The sequence below is a fragment of the Marmota monax genome, unplaced genomic scaffold, assembly GCF_021218885.2.
Source record: "Marmota monax isolate L192 unplaced genomic scaffold, Marmota_monax_Labrador192_F-V1.1 WCK01_AAM20220418_F8-fsc00045, whole genome shotgun sequence".
Lineage (NCBI taxonomy): Eukaryota > Metazoa > Chordata > Mammalia > Rodentia > Sciuridae > Marmota > Marmota monax.
In genome coordinates, this window is record NW_026692132.1 from 1,293,045 (window position 1) to 1,310,006 (window position 16,962).

General features: G+C 43.2%; 1 protein-coding gene across 18 annotated transcripts in view; it reads right to left on the reverse strand.

Moving 5' to 3' along the window:
* The window catches only part of Ncam1 (neural cell adhesion molecule 1), a 294,742-nt gene that overhangs the window by 57,218 nt on the left and 220,562 nt on the right, over positions 1-16,962 (reverse strand). For all 18 annotated transcript variants that reach the window (XM_058586231.1, XM_058586222.1, XM_058586237.1 and 15 more), the window contains exons 2-7: positions 8,549-8,623; positions 6,212-6,430; positions 5,050-5,193; positions 4,541-4,678; positions 3,337-3,454; positions 2,730-2,899 (exon numbers count right to left, since the gene is read on the reverse strand). In XM_058586231.1, the coding sequence (XP_058442214.1) occupies positions 2,730-2,899; positions 3,337-3,454; positions 4,541-4,678; positions 5,050-5,193; positions 6,212-6,430; positions 8,549-8,623 (864 nt within the window). The remainder of the gene's footprint in view (positions 1-2,729; positions 2,900-3,336; positions 3,455-4,540; positions 4,679-5,049; positions 5,194-6,211; positions 6,431-8,548; positions 8,624-16,962) is intronic.

Genomic DNA, 16,962 nt, shown 5'->3' on the forward strand with positions numbered 1-16,962 from the left:
TGCGTGCACACGCGCATGTTGCAGAGGGGTATAGGCATCGAGGATTGAGGATACAGGATGGTAAGGAAGACAAATCTTATTTGGCCTCCTTGCCCATTGTGTTTTCCTTGCTCTGATTCTTCATTCTACCATGACCCCTTACTCACCTCCCATCTTTCCTTCCTGGGGCAGCTGCTGTCACCAGAAGACCTGGGGGAGGAGCCAAGAGCTGTTCTCCACCAGCCACATTAGAGCTCAGTGTGTAGATAGTCTATGAGGAGCATGGTGGTGAAGAGAGCACCTCATCCTCATGTTACTCAGCATACCCTAGGCAATTCAGATGGTGTGATTGCCACTGGCATATGGAATTGGGCAGTAGTAACTGCCATTAGTTAGTTCAGGGAATGGATTTACAAGCCAAATGCCTTGGTTTGAATCCTGGATCCTTGGAAGGGGCATTTGATTTGTCTGTGCTCACTTGTAAAATGGGGATAATAATAAAATCTACCTCATAGGGTTGTGATGAGGATTAAAAGAGCTAATTTATTGATAGTGCTTCATGGTGCTTGGCACAGTATAAATGCTTATTTGTGTTGGGTATTATTATTATTACTTTAGAAGAGTAATGTCCCAAAGCATTTCCTAAAGACAAGTGATGATGACATGATTTCAGGCTCATCTTCTTGCCACATAAGTTATGCTTCATTCCCATGGATTAATGCCTTGTCTTTGACTTATTCAAATGCTAGTGCCTTCTGTATGCTAGCTACTGTCTTAGGTGCTGGGGACATATCTGTGAGCAAAACAGACACAGCCCCTGTCCACAAGTAGCTGTCATGCAACACCATGCTGCTTTTTCTGCCTCTGCAGCTGCACATGAGTCCTGAAATGCTTGCCCTGCCCTCCTTCACCTGTAATTCCCACCTACAAAACAACACATTGTTTCAATGACTTCTCTCATTTTTATCACATGAGATCAGAGATCATTTTTTTCCCCTAAAAAACATTGCACATATTGGTATTATGAAATCAATATAAGGGTTGTTATTTAAAATTTCTGCATTGGTCATCTACACTATCCCGTGAACCTACTGATGAGAACAGAGTCCCTGTCATTCATCTTTGCAACTTTGGCTGGGCCCACAGCAGTCACCTGGACTGACACTATCTATTATCATTTAGAAGCTTGTATGTTTTTCTCCTTTGTGCTTCTCAGAGTCAAATTCTACTCATCTCTGTAGCTCCTTTGTCTAGCAGCATTGGTGTTCAATAAATATTTGTTAAAAGAAAGAAAAACAAATGCATCTGTCTTTTCCTACAATATGGAAAAACTTAATAAGATCAGAGTGACTGGGGAAGATTAGTCTGAATTACAGAAAAAATTTCCCAGAATGTTTTTTTATGAAATTTAACTTTCACTCTCAAGTACATACAGGTACCTTGAACAAACCAAAAGTTATTTCTAAACCCAACCATCAGAGATGAATAAATAAAATTCATCTATGATTATGCAGGACTATTTGCATATAAACACTTGATTCTCAACTGCATGTTTACATATTACACAGTTCTCTTGATCAGGTTAAATAAGCAGTCCCAAGGCTGGTTCCCAGATACACATCTCAACTACCTGGGAGGGACAGGTCCCAGAGCTGCCCCTCAGGCACCTGTACCCCAGCAGCACCATCTACAGTAAACCAGCTTATCGGTATTTTTTAAACAGATAAGCAGACAAAATTGAGACCTATCAAGGTAAACATCTCATTGCAACAAATTCATTTTTCAAGGTCAGGTCAAAATGTATTTCAGTTCTGAAGTGCATGGAGGTTTGCTGAGTTTATAAAGACAAAGTGAGGGCTCTTTTTCTGACTGTAACAGTTTCACACAGAACAGTGAAGGCAGCCAAAAAGGTGAGGCGGGCAGCCCGTCATTCACTGACATTTACCAAAGGTCTGTTAAGAGTCTGGTGCTGCTTAGGGCACCAGGGACGAAGTCTGTGTAAAACAGGCAGCGCTCTGCCATCTTGGAGTAAAAGTGCTAGTGGGGCTGGGATATTAACAAATCCCAAGACAAATACATAAATGAGATGAGTTCAGGTATTGATAAGTGCTTGAAACAGTCATAATTAAGTGATGAAAAAGATTTTTGGGGTAAATCAGGGGGCAGCAGGGACCGGGGAGCCGTAGTAGCCAAGGCAGTGAAGGAAGTACTCATGGAGAAGGTGTGTTGGCACTGATAGCTGAATAATGAGGAGGAGAAGACAGCTTTGAGCAGCTCCCAGGGAATGATATTCTAAGCAGAAGAACATCAAATGCAATGTCCCAGAAATGGGGAGCAAGCCCGGTGTATTTGAGGGACAGAAAGAAGGCTGGTGTGGATGGAGAGTTTCCTGTAGGGAGCAAAGAAAAGATGAGGGTGGAGAGAAAAGGCAAATGCTTGGTAGGTGGAGCAGTGTGGATTTTATTCTGGATACATTGTGGATTTTATTCTGAAGGATTTTGAAAAGTGCAGTGGCACTTAGGCCATGCTGGCTGCCACGAGGGAAAGAAACTGAAGGGGTCTAAGGGGGAGAGGTAGGGAGACGGCTATGAGGCTATTGAGCTGGTGGGGTGAGCTTGATGGTGGCTTGGACTAGGGCTTGGATGATGGGGCTGGTAAGAAAAGGCTGCCTTTGGGATATAATCCAACTAGAGTGGACAGGGTAAGAAGAACTGCAGCAGAGCAGTGATCTTGACCCCCACTGTGCTTACCAAAGACTTTGAGGTGTATAGATGCATCCTGCTCGCCGGCCTTGTTCTCAGCAATGCAGACGTACTCGGCTTCATCGTTCTTGTCCACCTTCCTGATGGTCAGCTCAGAGCTGTCATCACTGAAGATGTACTTCTCATCGTCTTCCTCATTCTCTACCTGTTCCCCATCCCTACAGAAACAGAAATGCAAAGGACTATGATTTTTACCACAGAGAGAGTTAAGATGTTTATTTTTAATTAGTTTCCATAAAATGCAGATTGAGCCAATGGGAAAGGGCCAGTTTTCACAAGAAGGGAGGACACCAATGTCTACTTCCACATATACCTTTGATTCCTCCACTGATCCTCTGACTCTGCCCAATGGCTGTAAACTGTACTCACAAAGGCTTCAAAGAGGCCTCCTTCTGGACCTGCCCCTTTAAGACTGAAAATGAGGCAATAATCCAATGCTCAAGGCAAGAGGACCTTACAGAAAAGAATCTATTCTTCTTGGAGATGATATTCCCAAGAAGTCCGTATGCAGGTCACTGAAATGCCAACATGGAGTGGGCCCTATGATGCCCCTTCTCTTCTAGCCCATGACCCAACACACCAGCCAGTTTCTTACTTTGTCCAGCTCATGGTGGGCTCTGGGAAGCCTTCAGCATCACACACCAAGGTGACAGACTGGCCCAGGTTGGCGGTGGCATTCACAATGGTCTGCCTGGCCTGGACGGTGGGTGGCACTAAAGGAAAGAAAGATGTTAGGCATGGTTGTGAAAACTTGGGAGAACTAATGGCTGGAGAAGAGACACTTCAGGGGTTCCCAGGTCAGGGAGTTTCTGCCTGTGGATCAAGAGAGTCCTGGGTGGCTGCAGAATTAATGTAAAGGATCAAAATTTAATGCATCAAATAATTAATGTAAATGGAATAAACAGTTTATCCACAAACATGCGTTATTGTTTTTTTCAAGAGTTTAGAAGCTATAATATCACATTTTACTCATGTTAACGTGATATTCGATTTATAGTAATTATTTGTCATTATATATGTTCTTAGTCAATGCACACTAAGTAACTACCACAGTCAGTAGAATTTATGTGAAGAAGGATTCTCAATACTGGAAAAAACTGAAAACTACTATTCCTGGTGGTTATAAGTCTACTACCATTTTGAAGCGCACCAGCTCAAAACCAAAGAGTGACATTTCTTTGGACTTGTCATAAACAACTTTGTGCACAAACTGTTTTTACCAAAGGAATGAGAGGGGGAGAGTTTGGCAAAAAATGCATATCAATAGCCAGAACAATTCAGACATGATTTACTTATTTTCTTAGTACTGACATTATAATTTCCTGTAAACATCTTGTAAATGTCAGATCGATTCCACGGGTGTGTTTATTTGACTCTGCAAATTAAGATTAATAAGCCCATGGACCATGATTCTGACTATTCTGAGACCTGAATTGATTGTAATATTTTCTCTTCACATTGAACCAAGGGGACTAACTTCACAATTACTGTAACATCAAGGACAATGAGGATGAATATGAACTTATTAGTAAGCATGAGAAAGTTTCCAGTGCTGTAAGGCAATGAAAGGCATTCAATAACTGCACTGAGCACCCCCATAAATGAGGGGAGACCCAAAAGGCAAGTATATTAAAAATGAAAAATAAAAAGGCCCTACAAATTATGCTAGGGAAAGCATTCAGGAAAGATGGATGGTTGAGTCAGGACAGAACTTATTTTATAGAACAAAGAGGAAGTTAGAAGATTTGGGGAACCAAGGTTGTAGCCATGGAGAGAACAGGAAGAACAGATCTCCTCACCATTCACAATGACCTGAATGTCCTTGAAGTTGATCTCCCCCCGTGCCAGGATTCTGCCCTCACAGCGATAAGTGCCCTCATCTGTTTTCTTGATTCCCCGGATCTGCAGGTAGTTGTTGGACAGGACTATGAATCGGACTAGAAGAGACAAGAGGCAGGTTCATCCAAGGATCAGTCAGAGAACTCTGGAATCTTCAGGCAGGGAGCTGAGCCTCTTTCTTATTTCCTAACTTCGCATTATAAGGTAGGTCTTTAGGCTCAAATAAAAAAATGTGTTTGTAGGTGTGAAATATAACAGAGAGCAAAAGTGTATTGGAAATGTATATTTGTTCTGGGGAGAAAATCGGGTGCCTGAGTATACCAGCTAGGGATACACCAGGAAGCTGCGTGTGGGTTTGGGGACATCAAATCTGAGTTTGGATGAGAATCCTTCAGGGACTGGTAGAGGTGGAAACCTAGATAACTTGGTAGCCAAGGGAAAGGCAACTACCAGGAAATTGAAGTCTCACCATCTTTTTTCAGGATGACATCTCGGCCTTTGTGTTTCCAGATGATGGTTGGGGGGAGGGAGCTGACCACATCACACACGATCACGGCATCTTCCCCCTCCCTGAACTCCTGTGGGGTTGGTGCATTCTTGAACATGAGCTTCTCTGGAAAATGAGTAGGAGAGTGAGGAGGACAGCAGGTTCTCCCACAAGATCCCTTCCCACTAGAGCCATGCTGTCTGGACTTGAGTCCCAGGCAAGATTCTGCCCATATATACTGTTGTACAGGAGGGTGTCCCACTCAGTACTTGGTCACAGATATGAAGTAGAGCAGCTAGCCCAAAGGTGGTAATGGAGGGGGGGATGTCACCATTGTTTAGCAACCAATATCTACTGAGGGCTGAATTTTTTAGTTTGTTCAGAAAAGGTTCTATGTAAGCAGTGCCTTCACCAAGGATTTTTTTCCATGTGGGATGATGCTAATGAAGGGTAATGCATATTCTACAATGAGAGGTGACACCAGTCTTTTCTTTGTCTCTTATTCTTGTGCCTACTCCCAGCCCCACTCCATCTTCCCTACAGCAGAAAGAATTCTGAAGAACAGAAGGAGAGCACACTTAATGGCAATAAATACTGTGGCAATCAATATTGTTCCATTAGCTGTCACCCACAGTGACTTTGGCTTACGGGACAGAAGTATGATAACAAGGTAATGAGATGCCACCTCCCGACAGGGTTTTAGCGGCAGTGGGAATGGTGTGCACTGAATGGCATCCAATGTTCCAATAATGATCCCACACCTACTTGGGCTTTTGGGCTCTATAATTAGCAGGGAAAAGTGGAATAAGAAGGGAAAGCCTGAACTGTTCACCCTTCGGTCAACACTGGGGGAAGCACAGAAGAGTCCATAATAGCTCTCTGGAAAATGTGTAATTTGAATTCAGAAAACAGAAGTCAGTAGAGGGTAGCTGTGACCAGTGGGAATCAGGGTTGTGGGTTGGCCAAGGACCATCTGAGAATGTACTGGAACTCTGAGTGAGGCCAGAAAAGACTCAGGAAGAGAAAAATCATGGTGTCAGGCCCTCACTGGTCGCGTTATGGCCATCTCATGCTTTCTACTACCCATTCATGTGTCTTGCTGACCAAAGAAAGGACAGAGAACACAGAAGAGAAAGGCCCTTACGGAAGATCTTCACGTTGACGGTGGCCTCGGACTCGCTGCCATCCTCACCAGTGACCACACACTTGTAAATGCCGGCATCATCGATATTGGCGTTGTAGATGGTGAGGGTGGAGGAGGAATCGTCGTTCCACACCACCGAGATCCGCTGCTGGTTTGGGCTGAGCTTTTCTCCGTTGGGGGAGAACCAGGAGATGTCCTTATCTTTGGCATCTCCTGCCACTGAGCAGGAAGAGATTATATTCAAACCACTGAAATAAGAAAGACTAAGTTCCCTTCAGAGTGACAGTGGCAACACAGTAATAGCCACTGAATAACCAACCAAACAATCAAGGTTGCATAGCCAGGCAGCGACGACCATTTATGTCAAAACATGGCTCAGATCTCCTCTGGCTTCTGTGCTTAATTATTATATACATAAAACTTCTTAAAGTATTTGGAAAGCTCAACAATTACTTGCTCTCATATTGCTTTATAGTGGTCCTATCCTCCTATCCTTAGTGAGGGAAGACAAATTTGCTGAGAACCTATGATGAGCTGGTCGCTAAGCTAGGAACTTACATGCCTCAAAGAATGGGAAGTAAATTAGTTGGTATATCTAAGATCTGAGTTAATCTGAACCAGTTGATCAGCCTGTGCCCCCACCCCCTTTTGGCGCCAGGAAATGAAGCCAGAGGTGCTTAATCAGTGAGCTACATCCCTAGCCCTTTTTATTTTTTGAGACAGAGTCTTACTAAGTTACTTAGGGCCTTCCTAAGTTGCTGAGGCTGGCTTTAAAGTTGTGATCCTCCTGCCTCTGCCTCCCAAGCTGCTGGGATTACAGGTGTGCACCTTGGTACCTGGTAATCAGCTTATTTTTGAGGGATTCAATTATGAAACAAGGATGAGACACATTGTCTGGTCTAGGAGTGCAGATTCAAATCACTTTGAGTCTAACAGCTATTGTACCCACTGACATGGTGGCCCTTTCAGCATCTCCTGCCTCAGCCAGACAAATTCATCTTAAATGCTGCAAAGAAGCTAGTCAGAATCACCCATGCCTCCTTTCCCTAAGAGGGGGAGATGGATGCTGGGCTGGAGCAGGGTGAAGGGCTCTAGGCCCCACTGGTCGCAGCTTTGCCCTGTTCCTGCACAGCCCGCATCACCCAGCCCTGTGCAGATGCTTAGCATGGAAATGAAGTCTTCCTTTCAGAGCCCATCATGTTTTCAATAAATATCGCTATTTGCAAGATGTGCTGTGGGCTCCACGGCTGCATCTCCAGATCATTGAAATTGCTGTAATGAAGGCAAAGCTGGAGGGAATGCATCCGGCAGCCACAGCCACCTCATCCAGTGCAGATCATGCTAGCAGTTAAAGGTCTCTCCCTGCTGAAAGCTGCTCGCTAAATGTCACAGTTTACACCTAGCTCAACTCCTTCTGGTCTGCCATGTTCCGGATCCCAGTAGTATCTGAGACCTAATTTGATATTCTTCCCTCCACGGGATGATTCCTGATAATCACTGGGAATGGGAATAATGGAATTGTTGGAAATGGGAGATATTTCCTAAACAAACAACAAGGACACTACTTCTAATATATCCCAGGGCTCTGGTGGGGGTTATGGGACAGAGTATCAGCATTCACAATAGACCTGGAAAACCCAAGATAGATATACTCAAACCTAGAGAGATATCAGTGTTCAATCTACTTTCAAGAAAAGTGTGGACCTTCTTGGATTTTCAAGGTCTCAGATTCTAAGAAATGAGACTTAAACGGACCCAGTGAAGCATTATTTCTAAGTCAGTACTGTTATCTGGTGTTGTTTACTGGGTGAGGACAGGACAGGACATCTGAGATAACTTGCTGTCTGAGAGTTGTACTGATTATCTCCCTCCAAAACTCTTGGGTTTCCTTCAGTCATCAAGCAGAACTCCAGGTGAGGTATAGCACCACACGAGGGCAGCCTTTGAGAGGAAGAAAGGGGGTCTGAGAGCCCTCCTGGATCTTGAAGGGTCACACTACTGACCTTGGAGCAGAGCCATACCCAGAATTCTAGGTGTGGGCGCCACTGGTTTTGCACTCATGAGCTTCTGCTCTGCCTCATGGGTGTTTATTTTGGTAGGGGGCTAAGGGGTACCGGGAATTGAACTCGGGGGAACTAGACCACTGAGCCACATCCCCAGCCCTATTTTTGTTTTTTATTGAAAGACAGGGTCTCACTGAGTTGCTTAGTGCCTTGCTTTTGCTAAAGCTGACTTTGAACTGGCGATCCTCCTGCCTCAGCCTCCTGAGCTGCTGGGATGTCTCATGGATTTCTGAGGCAAGCTCTGAAATATAACAGGACACAGGAGGGCACTTGCCTTGGCATAAGAAGAATTTGGATTCTCCAACGCTGATTTCCCCTTGGCTGGGAACAATATCCACCTGCAGAGAAACTGAAAAAGAAAAAGTCCAGTTCAGACAAACATTTGAAATTTTGAGAATTAAACTCAGAGCTTTCATTCAAAACCCAGGTTTAAGGAAGTGTGAAAGGTAGAGGTTGTGTGGATTTTGAGAACTTGTCACCACCAAAGTACCCTCACACTGCAGCCAGGAGTGGACACAGCCCTGATCATTCACATCTGGAACTGCTATGTCCTATGAGATAATGCAAGGTCCCTTGGGAGACCTGGGGTGACCTCTGCCTAAATATTTTTGACCCTTGAGGAGGCTTATGGTCCTATTCCAAATAGCAACACTCTGGACTCAGAAACAGCAGCCCAACCAAACCCTTTTGGATGTCAATCTGAAGTGTCCCCATAGCTGTACCAAGAGCAGAAAGCTCACCACACCAGAACTATACCCAGGAGTTTCTTGCAAATTCCCCAGGCCACCATCTTTAATCACTGTGAAGAGAGGGTCAATGTGAAGATTCAAACTGGTTCTGAAGCAGGGGATGCAAACAGATGCCCACCTTAAGTCAAGAAAATAGGACCAATATGTCTATTTCCGTAACAGGAAACAACATCAAACATCATCACCACAATTAGTCAGACACAATTCTGAAATCCTGTAGTCTATGCCCTGTGGAATTCCCTGTATCCCCTAACAGCTTTTCCCTGAATTTTTATTTGAATATCTGTATGTTCTGTCATTCTCCTGCTCTGATAAGAAAATACACTGCACCAGATCTTACTGATTCCTGTATTCAGTCTGCTCCTCATTTATCTGCTCAGAGCAGATAAATGTTCCTCATGAAAATACAGTTATAGGATAGGAGAAATGATTTTTTTTTTTCATTTGAATTCAACTTCCCTCTGCCTCTCCTCCTCCTAAGCAAATGTGAAAGCCAAAAGCTAACAGACATTTGGTTCAATGTATGGAGCTCCTCAAAGCCAATCTGAGGGAGGGGTCTGAGCAAAAACAGGCTGGATCATAGAGACTCAGTGAGCCCTTCCTTCCAACAGCCATTTTCTGTTCACAGTCGAATGGAGGCAAAGCTTGTTGCCATGGCGACTGACTTGCAGGCAGGGCTGCTGCGGCTCTGGGTCTGCACTCATTTGAAGAGACTACAGTTGTGCTCAGCAGAATACAGAGATCAAAGGGTCTGTTTGGGGTGGGAAGGGAGTGTGTGGGGGCAGCAGAGGATTTGTAGCCTTCCTAACCATCCCACTAACAAACAAAGCAGGTAACGAGAACACACACCCAGAGCTGAAGCTGTAGAAAGAAAGGGATGATGTGGCAGAGCCAGGATCTGAAGAAGGGAAGGAGACAGGGATACGATAGGGAATGGGGCACGGCAAGAGGCAGGGAGAGGATGATCAGGGCAAGTGGGGGGTGCTCAGGCCCTTCTAAGTGCTCTACTGGAAAGAAATACTACAGGGATCTGGGGCCGGCTAGTCTCACCCTCATTCATTCTGTTGCTGATGACCCAGTTGGGGATCAGGACTAAAATTCTTACTTTGCAACAATGAAAGGCCTTCCCCCATCTTTCCTGACTGTAGTGTCCTAGTGCCCAGGGTTGTCCTGGAACGTAATGCTACCCAGAGCTGTAATGTCCGCAGGTGGAAGCGAGACTGGCCCTGGAGTGAGGTGCCACTCAGTTCTACAAGAGGAGATCCAGAAAGAGTCTCAGATATCTTGTCCTGCCTCCTTACATTCCAGATGAGAAAGAGAGATGAAGTGACTTCCCTACAGTCATTTCTAGTCAGGACTGAAGTACCCTGGAGCCCAGGCCTCCTGGCTTCCAGGTAAGGGTCCTGAGTATGCAGTGCTGCTTCTGGGCAAAGGGTGAGAGGTTTGCATTCAGTGTAACAACCAATCTGGGATCCTGAGTAACAACCTTCAACTTCATTATACCTTAAGATGCAGAGCAAGACCAGCATTAATAAGGCCCTATGGTATTTGGAGGAGCCCAGGGCCTTAAAGAGAGGGCTGCAGAACAGTACCACTCATGCTAAGGCCAGCCAGGATCTCTTCTATTGCTTTCCATGGCTCACATTCCACAGGAACCATAGGCCTTAGGAAGCTCAGAAGCTGTGAGTACCCCATCCCTCGCCTGAGTAATGCTCCTTTCTGGAGTTTAAAGGGGCATTCTTTAAAGAATTAGAGGCATATTTCTGCCTGGAACGATCCCTGGCCCATATGCTGAACATTAACAGCCAGCTTCAACACATGGATCCTGTTACTGCAGTGGAGCCTCCCTGCTTTGAGAAGGATATTCTTATCCTGAGTGAAAAAGCAGACTTCAATTTCTTAAAGCTCTTTTCAAAAAGAACATGACTCTCCAGGGGCAGCCAAGCCGAAAAGTTTTCATACCCAAATGTGGCCAGGATCTATCTCTGGGCCACAGGGAGAAATGAGAATCAAGCATTTCAAAGGAATTCCCAGCTTAACGGGATCCCACTTACACATTTATCACCACAGAAGTTTTGAAAAAGAAGAGGTCTTCCACTGACACTCCTGGGCTTTTGCACACATGGAAAAGAGTGATTCTTCCCTCAAAGCACCAGACAGGGCTGGACCAGAGGAGCCTCAGACCCTCTGCAAATCAATGCCTGGATGTTTTCGATTGTAGCACAATGGCTGATTATTCTTCTGCAAATGCTAAGCTTTGAAATATTAGGTTTAATAGTGAGAGATGGAAATCCTGATCTGAACTCAAAACTCCTTCCCTTCACTTCTTGCTTCTTCTTTTCACTTCTCTATGACAACTTTCATGGTTTTCAATTTAAAAAAAAAAAAAAAAAGCCTACCTCAAGTTTCAACTTTCTTTGTTGTACACGGAAGTGAAATTTCCTAACCAGGCATAATACATATCTTTAAAGAAACTATGAAAACATTTCTCCCAAACAGACTATCTCATCTCTTGCTTTCCATTAACATTGTCTGTGTAAAATGTCATCTTAGCTGTATCCAAAGATCCTGGGTCGTCTCAGGTCAGATCTGACATTACCCAGAGTTATGGTTTAGATGTGAAGTGTCCCCTAAAGGCTCATGTGTGAGACAATGTAAGAAGGTTTAGAGGAGAAAATCAGGTTATGAGAGTCTTAATTTAATCAATGAATCAATACCTTTGATTGGATTAACTGGATAGGAACAGAGGGTGGGTAGGGGGTGGCTGGAGGAGGTGGGTCATTTGGGACATGTCTTTGGGATACATTATTTTGGATCTGGCAAGTGGAGACCTCTCTCTCTCTCTCTCTCTCTCTCTCTGCTTCTTGATCACCATCTGAGCTGCTTCCCTCTGCCACACTCTTCTGCCATGATGTTCAGTCTCATCTGGAGTCCTGAAGAATGGAGCCAGCCTTCTATAGACTGAAACCTCTGAAACCTTGAGCCCCCAAATAATCTTTTCCTCCTCTACAATTATTCTGGTTGGGTCTTTTAGTCACACCAGTGGAAAAAGCTGACTAAAACACCCAGCTGTGACCACATCACCTAGTTTGTGCTTAGCCCCCAAGCTCACCTGCAGCAGCATCTACTCTCTGGTGGACAAGACACTCTTTTTATTGCATCTGATCTCACAACAGTTCTGAGAGATAAAAAGAATGATAGAACAGTGTTTTCTTTTACAAAAGAGGAAGTCAAGGCTCAGCGAAATGAACATAACTTGCAGAAGGTTCCTCAGCTAATATACTACACAGACAAGAGTGAAAATCTATTCTAATGCTCCAGCCCATCTCCCATGCTCTCCAACTACTACCAGTGTTGGATTTTTGCAACTTCTGAATGGGTTTATTATAACCTGTTAGTTGTCATTTGTTCTCTTTCCAAATCATGGGCTATGAAGAGCAGAGTCTTTGTACAAAAATCTTATAACCAAATTCCTATCATCATTTCTCTCCTGATTAATTGTAACTACCTCTTTACTCAAAGATAGTGAGAGCACTATAACTCCATTTTACAGGTGGGGAAGTGGAGGCTCAATGCCTATGTAATGGTCAAATTCAAACTCAGGTTGAGCAGAGTAAAAAGCCCCAGGCACTTCTTCCACACTATTCTAAATCCTTAGAAACACACAGGAAAAAAAAGGTATGTCTTAGGAGAACTTAACGATTTCCCTCTCCTCATCTCACTTTAAAAAAATAACCCTGTGGGAGACTGATAGCTTTTAAAATGGGTTTTCAGATTAAATGTCTTTTTTTAAATTGATAAATGTTCTGAAAGAAATGCCGTCTTTTTCAGCAAACAGCTTCAGGTGTAAGCAGAAGTTTTATAACTCCCGACTCCCTAGCAGAAGTAGGCTATAAAGTCTTAGTTGCTAAAGAAGAGTGAATTGAAATTTGAGTTCATAAAAGATGCCAAGGTGCTTATCAGGAGAGGTGGAATCTTGTTAAGGCAACAGAGAATTATTATTCTGATTTCAAAAAATAATTCATAGATGTCACTTAAACCTGCAACTTCTTGTAGCAGTTTAATTTTACTGGTTTTCTTTTCAGATTCTAATGTGCTTGAGGCGGTAGGAGCTGAGAGAAGAAAGTACACTGAGGTCTTTCCCAGGCCGATTGGAAACACTTTCATGTTGAAGTTATAAAGACACTAGCCAGGAAGACACACTGCAGGTGCCCTGGGGGACCAGGGCCCAGGTTGGCACACCTGAAGAAGGTGCCCTGGTCACCAGTTTTAGAGATGGGTAAACCATAGAGCATGGGTTGGCTTAGTGACATGCATGAAATGAGGGAAATTTCTAGAACCTGGGCTTTTAAAAAAAAGGGATCAAATTGTATATCAGCATACATAACCAGGTTAATGGAGCTGTGTGGCTTTATTTTTCAAAGTATAACTAAGTGCTGAGTTGCTTTAACTTGACTATACTGTAAGAAATCCAGATGTGTAGCCTGGGGGCACAAAGAACTAGATACCCCCACTGGCCTGTAATACTTTGCTTTTAAGATTAGCAAAGTATTTGGGGAAGAATAAAAGGCCCCTTCACTGCTAAGCCTACTGAACTCTATGAATGTAAAACAGAAGCTAATGGGGCAGTTCTGCGGGGTGGTCAAGGCCTAGGACTCTGGGTCTGATGGTTTGAGTTTGAATCTCAGCTTGTTGCCATGGATTAACTGTGTGATCTTAGCCAAGTTATTTAACCTCTTACTGTCTCTTTTGCAAAACAGGGAAAACAGAATCATCCTCATAGGGTTTTGGAAAGATTAAATGAATTAATATATGTAAAGCACATAAGAAGTACTTACTACCTGTTGTGTATTTTTATCCTTACCCTACAGTAACAACTTTTCCTAAAGAAATCATTTCCATTGTTATTTCTGAGGGAGGGAATGTTTTCCTTTATGCTCTAAAATAAAATAACCTTTCTGATCCAATTTATAGTCAGGTGGCTATTTCTACTCTCTCCATTAATTTAAGATATTTTATTTGTTGGTCAGAACTTTACCTATATAAAGTGCTGAATTAAATCTGAACCAAAAAAAAAAAAAAAAACAATAATGGGAGCACTAACCAATGCTAGTGCTCTAGACACATCCTTTCCCCTGGGCCTCAGTGTTCTTGTCTATAAAATGAGGATGATGATAAAACTGAACTCATCCTGTTGGATCATGACAAGAATTAAACAGTTAGGAAAGAACGTGGTTAAAAACTCAGAATCAGGAATCAGGGAGACCTGGCTCCAAATTCCAGCCCTGACACTTGGTAACTGAGTTATCAGGTGAATCTCAAAGCCTGAATTCTGCATCTGTCAGTGAACATAATGACCCAGGGATCTCATAGGGATGTTGACGTGATTTAGAAAGGTAACAGATGGAGTGCCAAACACAAGGTCAAGCTGGCTTTTTGTTTTCTTTTTTAATGACAGAACTGGTAGTACTTTGAACTTATGGATATATACATATCTCAAACAAAATCCCCAGGAATGCTTGTAGCAGTAGGAATGAGATAATAGAAACTTCCTGTATACTACTAGAGTCAACCTGTCCAAAATCTATTATAGTATCTGAGTGGATTCATATCTACCTGTAAATAAACATATCTGTATACACATATACTGAGAGCTATGCAAATGTGAGCATAGGTATTAATAGAATAACACAACTTGTCAGAGTGACACTGTTGTATGAAGTAGCTGAATATAAGTAAATATCTCATTTGGAGGAAGAAAGATGAATAAATTATTAGGAATCACAGAAATGTCTCACCCATACTTGACATGTGAGTCTTACAATTCTGGCTTGAACTACTATTGGCAGCAGCTGGGTAGAAGAAAATGAGGTAAACTTTTAACTTGTAAGGATTAACCCAAAAGTTAGATGCCACTTTAAAGGGACTATAAAATATATGTTCTTACAGACTGTGGCTTCAAGATCTGTAAAATGGCACCAATGTGGCATACCATATTCTAATGGCCACTGGGAGTATCGTCATTGCTTAATGCTGGCTCCAGCAGCAAATGGAATCATTTAGAAGCCACACTTAGTGCTTCCACTTCTTTGGCCGTCTATCTAAATCCAGAGAATTCTTCCTAATCCCCATTTAAACTTGAATACTCAGAAGTAATCTAGCCAGGTGTCAGGTTCAATGGAGGTAAGTTTATAATCAAACCTCTGGGAAGTCCTCTGTGTGAAGTCCTCACAGTACTGTGGACCCCTATACTTCCCATAAAATGTAAGACAAGCTAGAGAGAGAAGGAAAATGCCATAAAATCTGGGGTCTTTCCTGTTTGTGAACACTAGCCCATAACTAATGTGAAAGAGCAGAGTTTGAAGCTAGAGGAGGAGGGATAGATGACTCTTGGTGGTGGTGTTGGAATCATGTTTTATGCCACTTGAATGGAGAACCTAGAGCTTGTCCTAGGCTATAGACAAGCTATACAGACAGATAGAACACAGATATCCCTAAATCAAATTCACTTGGAAGCATCACAGAGTTCTTTACATTCACATATGAAGCAGATTTTCAAAATATATCATTTTAATAAAGCCACCCAAACTGGCCTTGTCCCATGTACAAAGTCAGGCAGTGATAAGTCCTGGTACAGTCTCCTTTAACCTCTCCAGATCCCATAATTCTTCCAGAGTGATGAGGCAGAATATCAAGAAGGTTGATACGGCTTCAGAACTCTTCAGCAGCCCACACACTATGCTACTATCTGTGCGAGTGTGTGCTAGGGGGATGGAACCCAGGGCTCTGTGCATGCTAGGCAAGAGCTCTGCCACTGAGCTACATCCTCAGCCCTTTTTGCATATAATTTTGAGACAGGATCACACTAAGTTGCTTAGGCTGGCTCTTAAACTTCTGATCCTCCTGCCTCAGCCCCAACAAGTAACTGGGATTGAAGGTATGTACTATCACACCTAGCTGCTACTATAATTTATACTACAATATTATAAGAAAGAAAAAGCTATTATCACTGCAAACTGAGGATTTACATGATTAATCTGATAGCCCATCACCCTAAATACTCTACCCTATGGAACTCTGATAGCCAAATAGCAGAAGCCAACTTGCCAGAGGCAGGGACTCTATTATTTTAGCATAATAACTTGCATGAGCTGCTGGGAATCAGGAATCATTAGGTGCTGGCTCTGTTCCATGGGTCTGGCTTCCAATTAGAACACAGAGCCAAGCCAGATAACAGGGTCAGCCTTCTTGGTCTCCCAAGTATATCGGGTCAAACTATTATTTTACTAGGTCCAATTCTAATAATCAGGTGGTTGAGTATTATAAAAAAAAGTCAATGTCTGAAAACTATGGTTGCTACCCAACAAAGTACCCAGCAGCTAGAAAATGTGACTACTTCTATGTCACATAGGGTCTGACACATAGAGCAAGAAAATCTACATGTTGGTTCATCTGCTCAGAAGTAATACAATCATGCTGTACCCAAGTTCCACTCCCATCACCAACACCCATCTTTCAGAAAGAAGGTACAAGGCTTCTCCTGGGAGCACTTTGGAGTATCTTTAATGGAAAGTCAGAAGAAATGACTTAAGAGACACCAAGCAGAAGCATGAGCCACACAAGATCCAACATCTGAAGTCTAAGGCCAGGATAGGATTCAGTCTTCCTGATGACAAGGAGTATTTATTTATTTGCTTATTTGCCTCAAAAACAAAGGAGAGGCATTCAAGATTTAACTGTTTTCCCTCCCTCCCTCCCTCCTTTCCTTCCTTTCTTTTTTGCCAAAATAGCACAAAGTCAGAAATAGCGCCATAGAACCTCAAAAGAGCCACCTTCCAGGCCAGAGCCTTTCCATATGGGCACTAGCTCAGTCACCTACAGTCCATAGCAGGTGAAGGTAGGGATAGTTTGCAGCTCCTCACCCTGAGGAACACTCCAC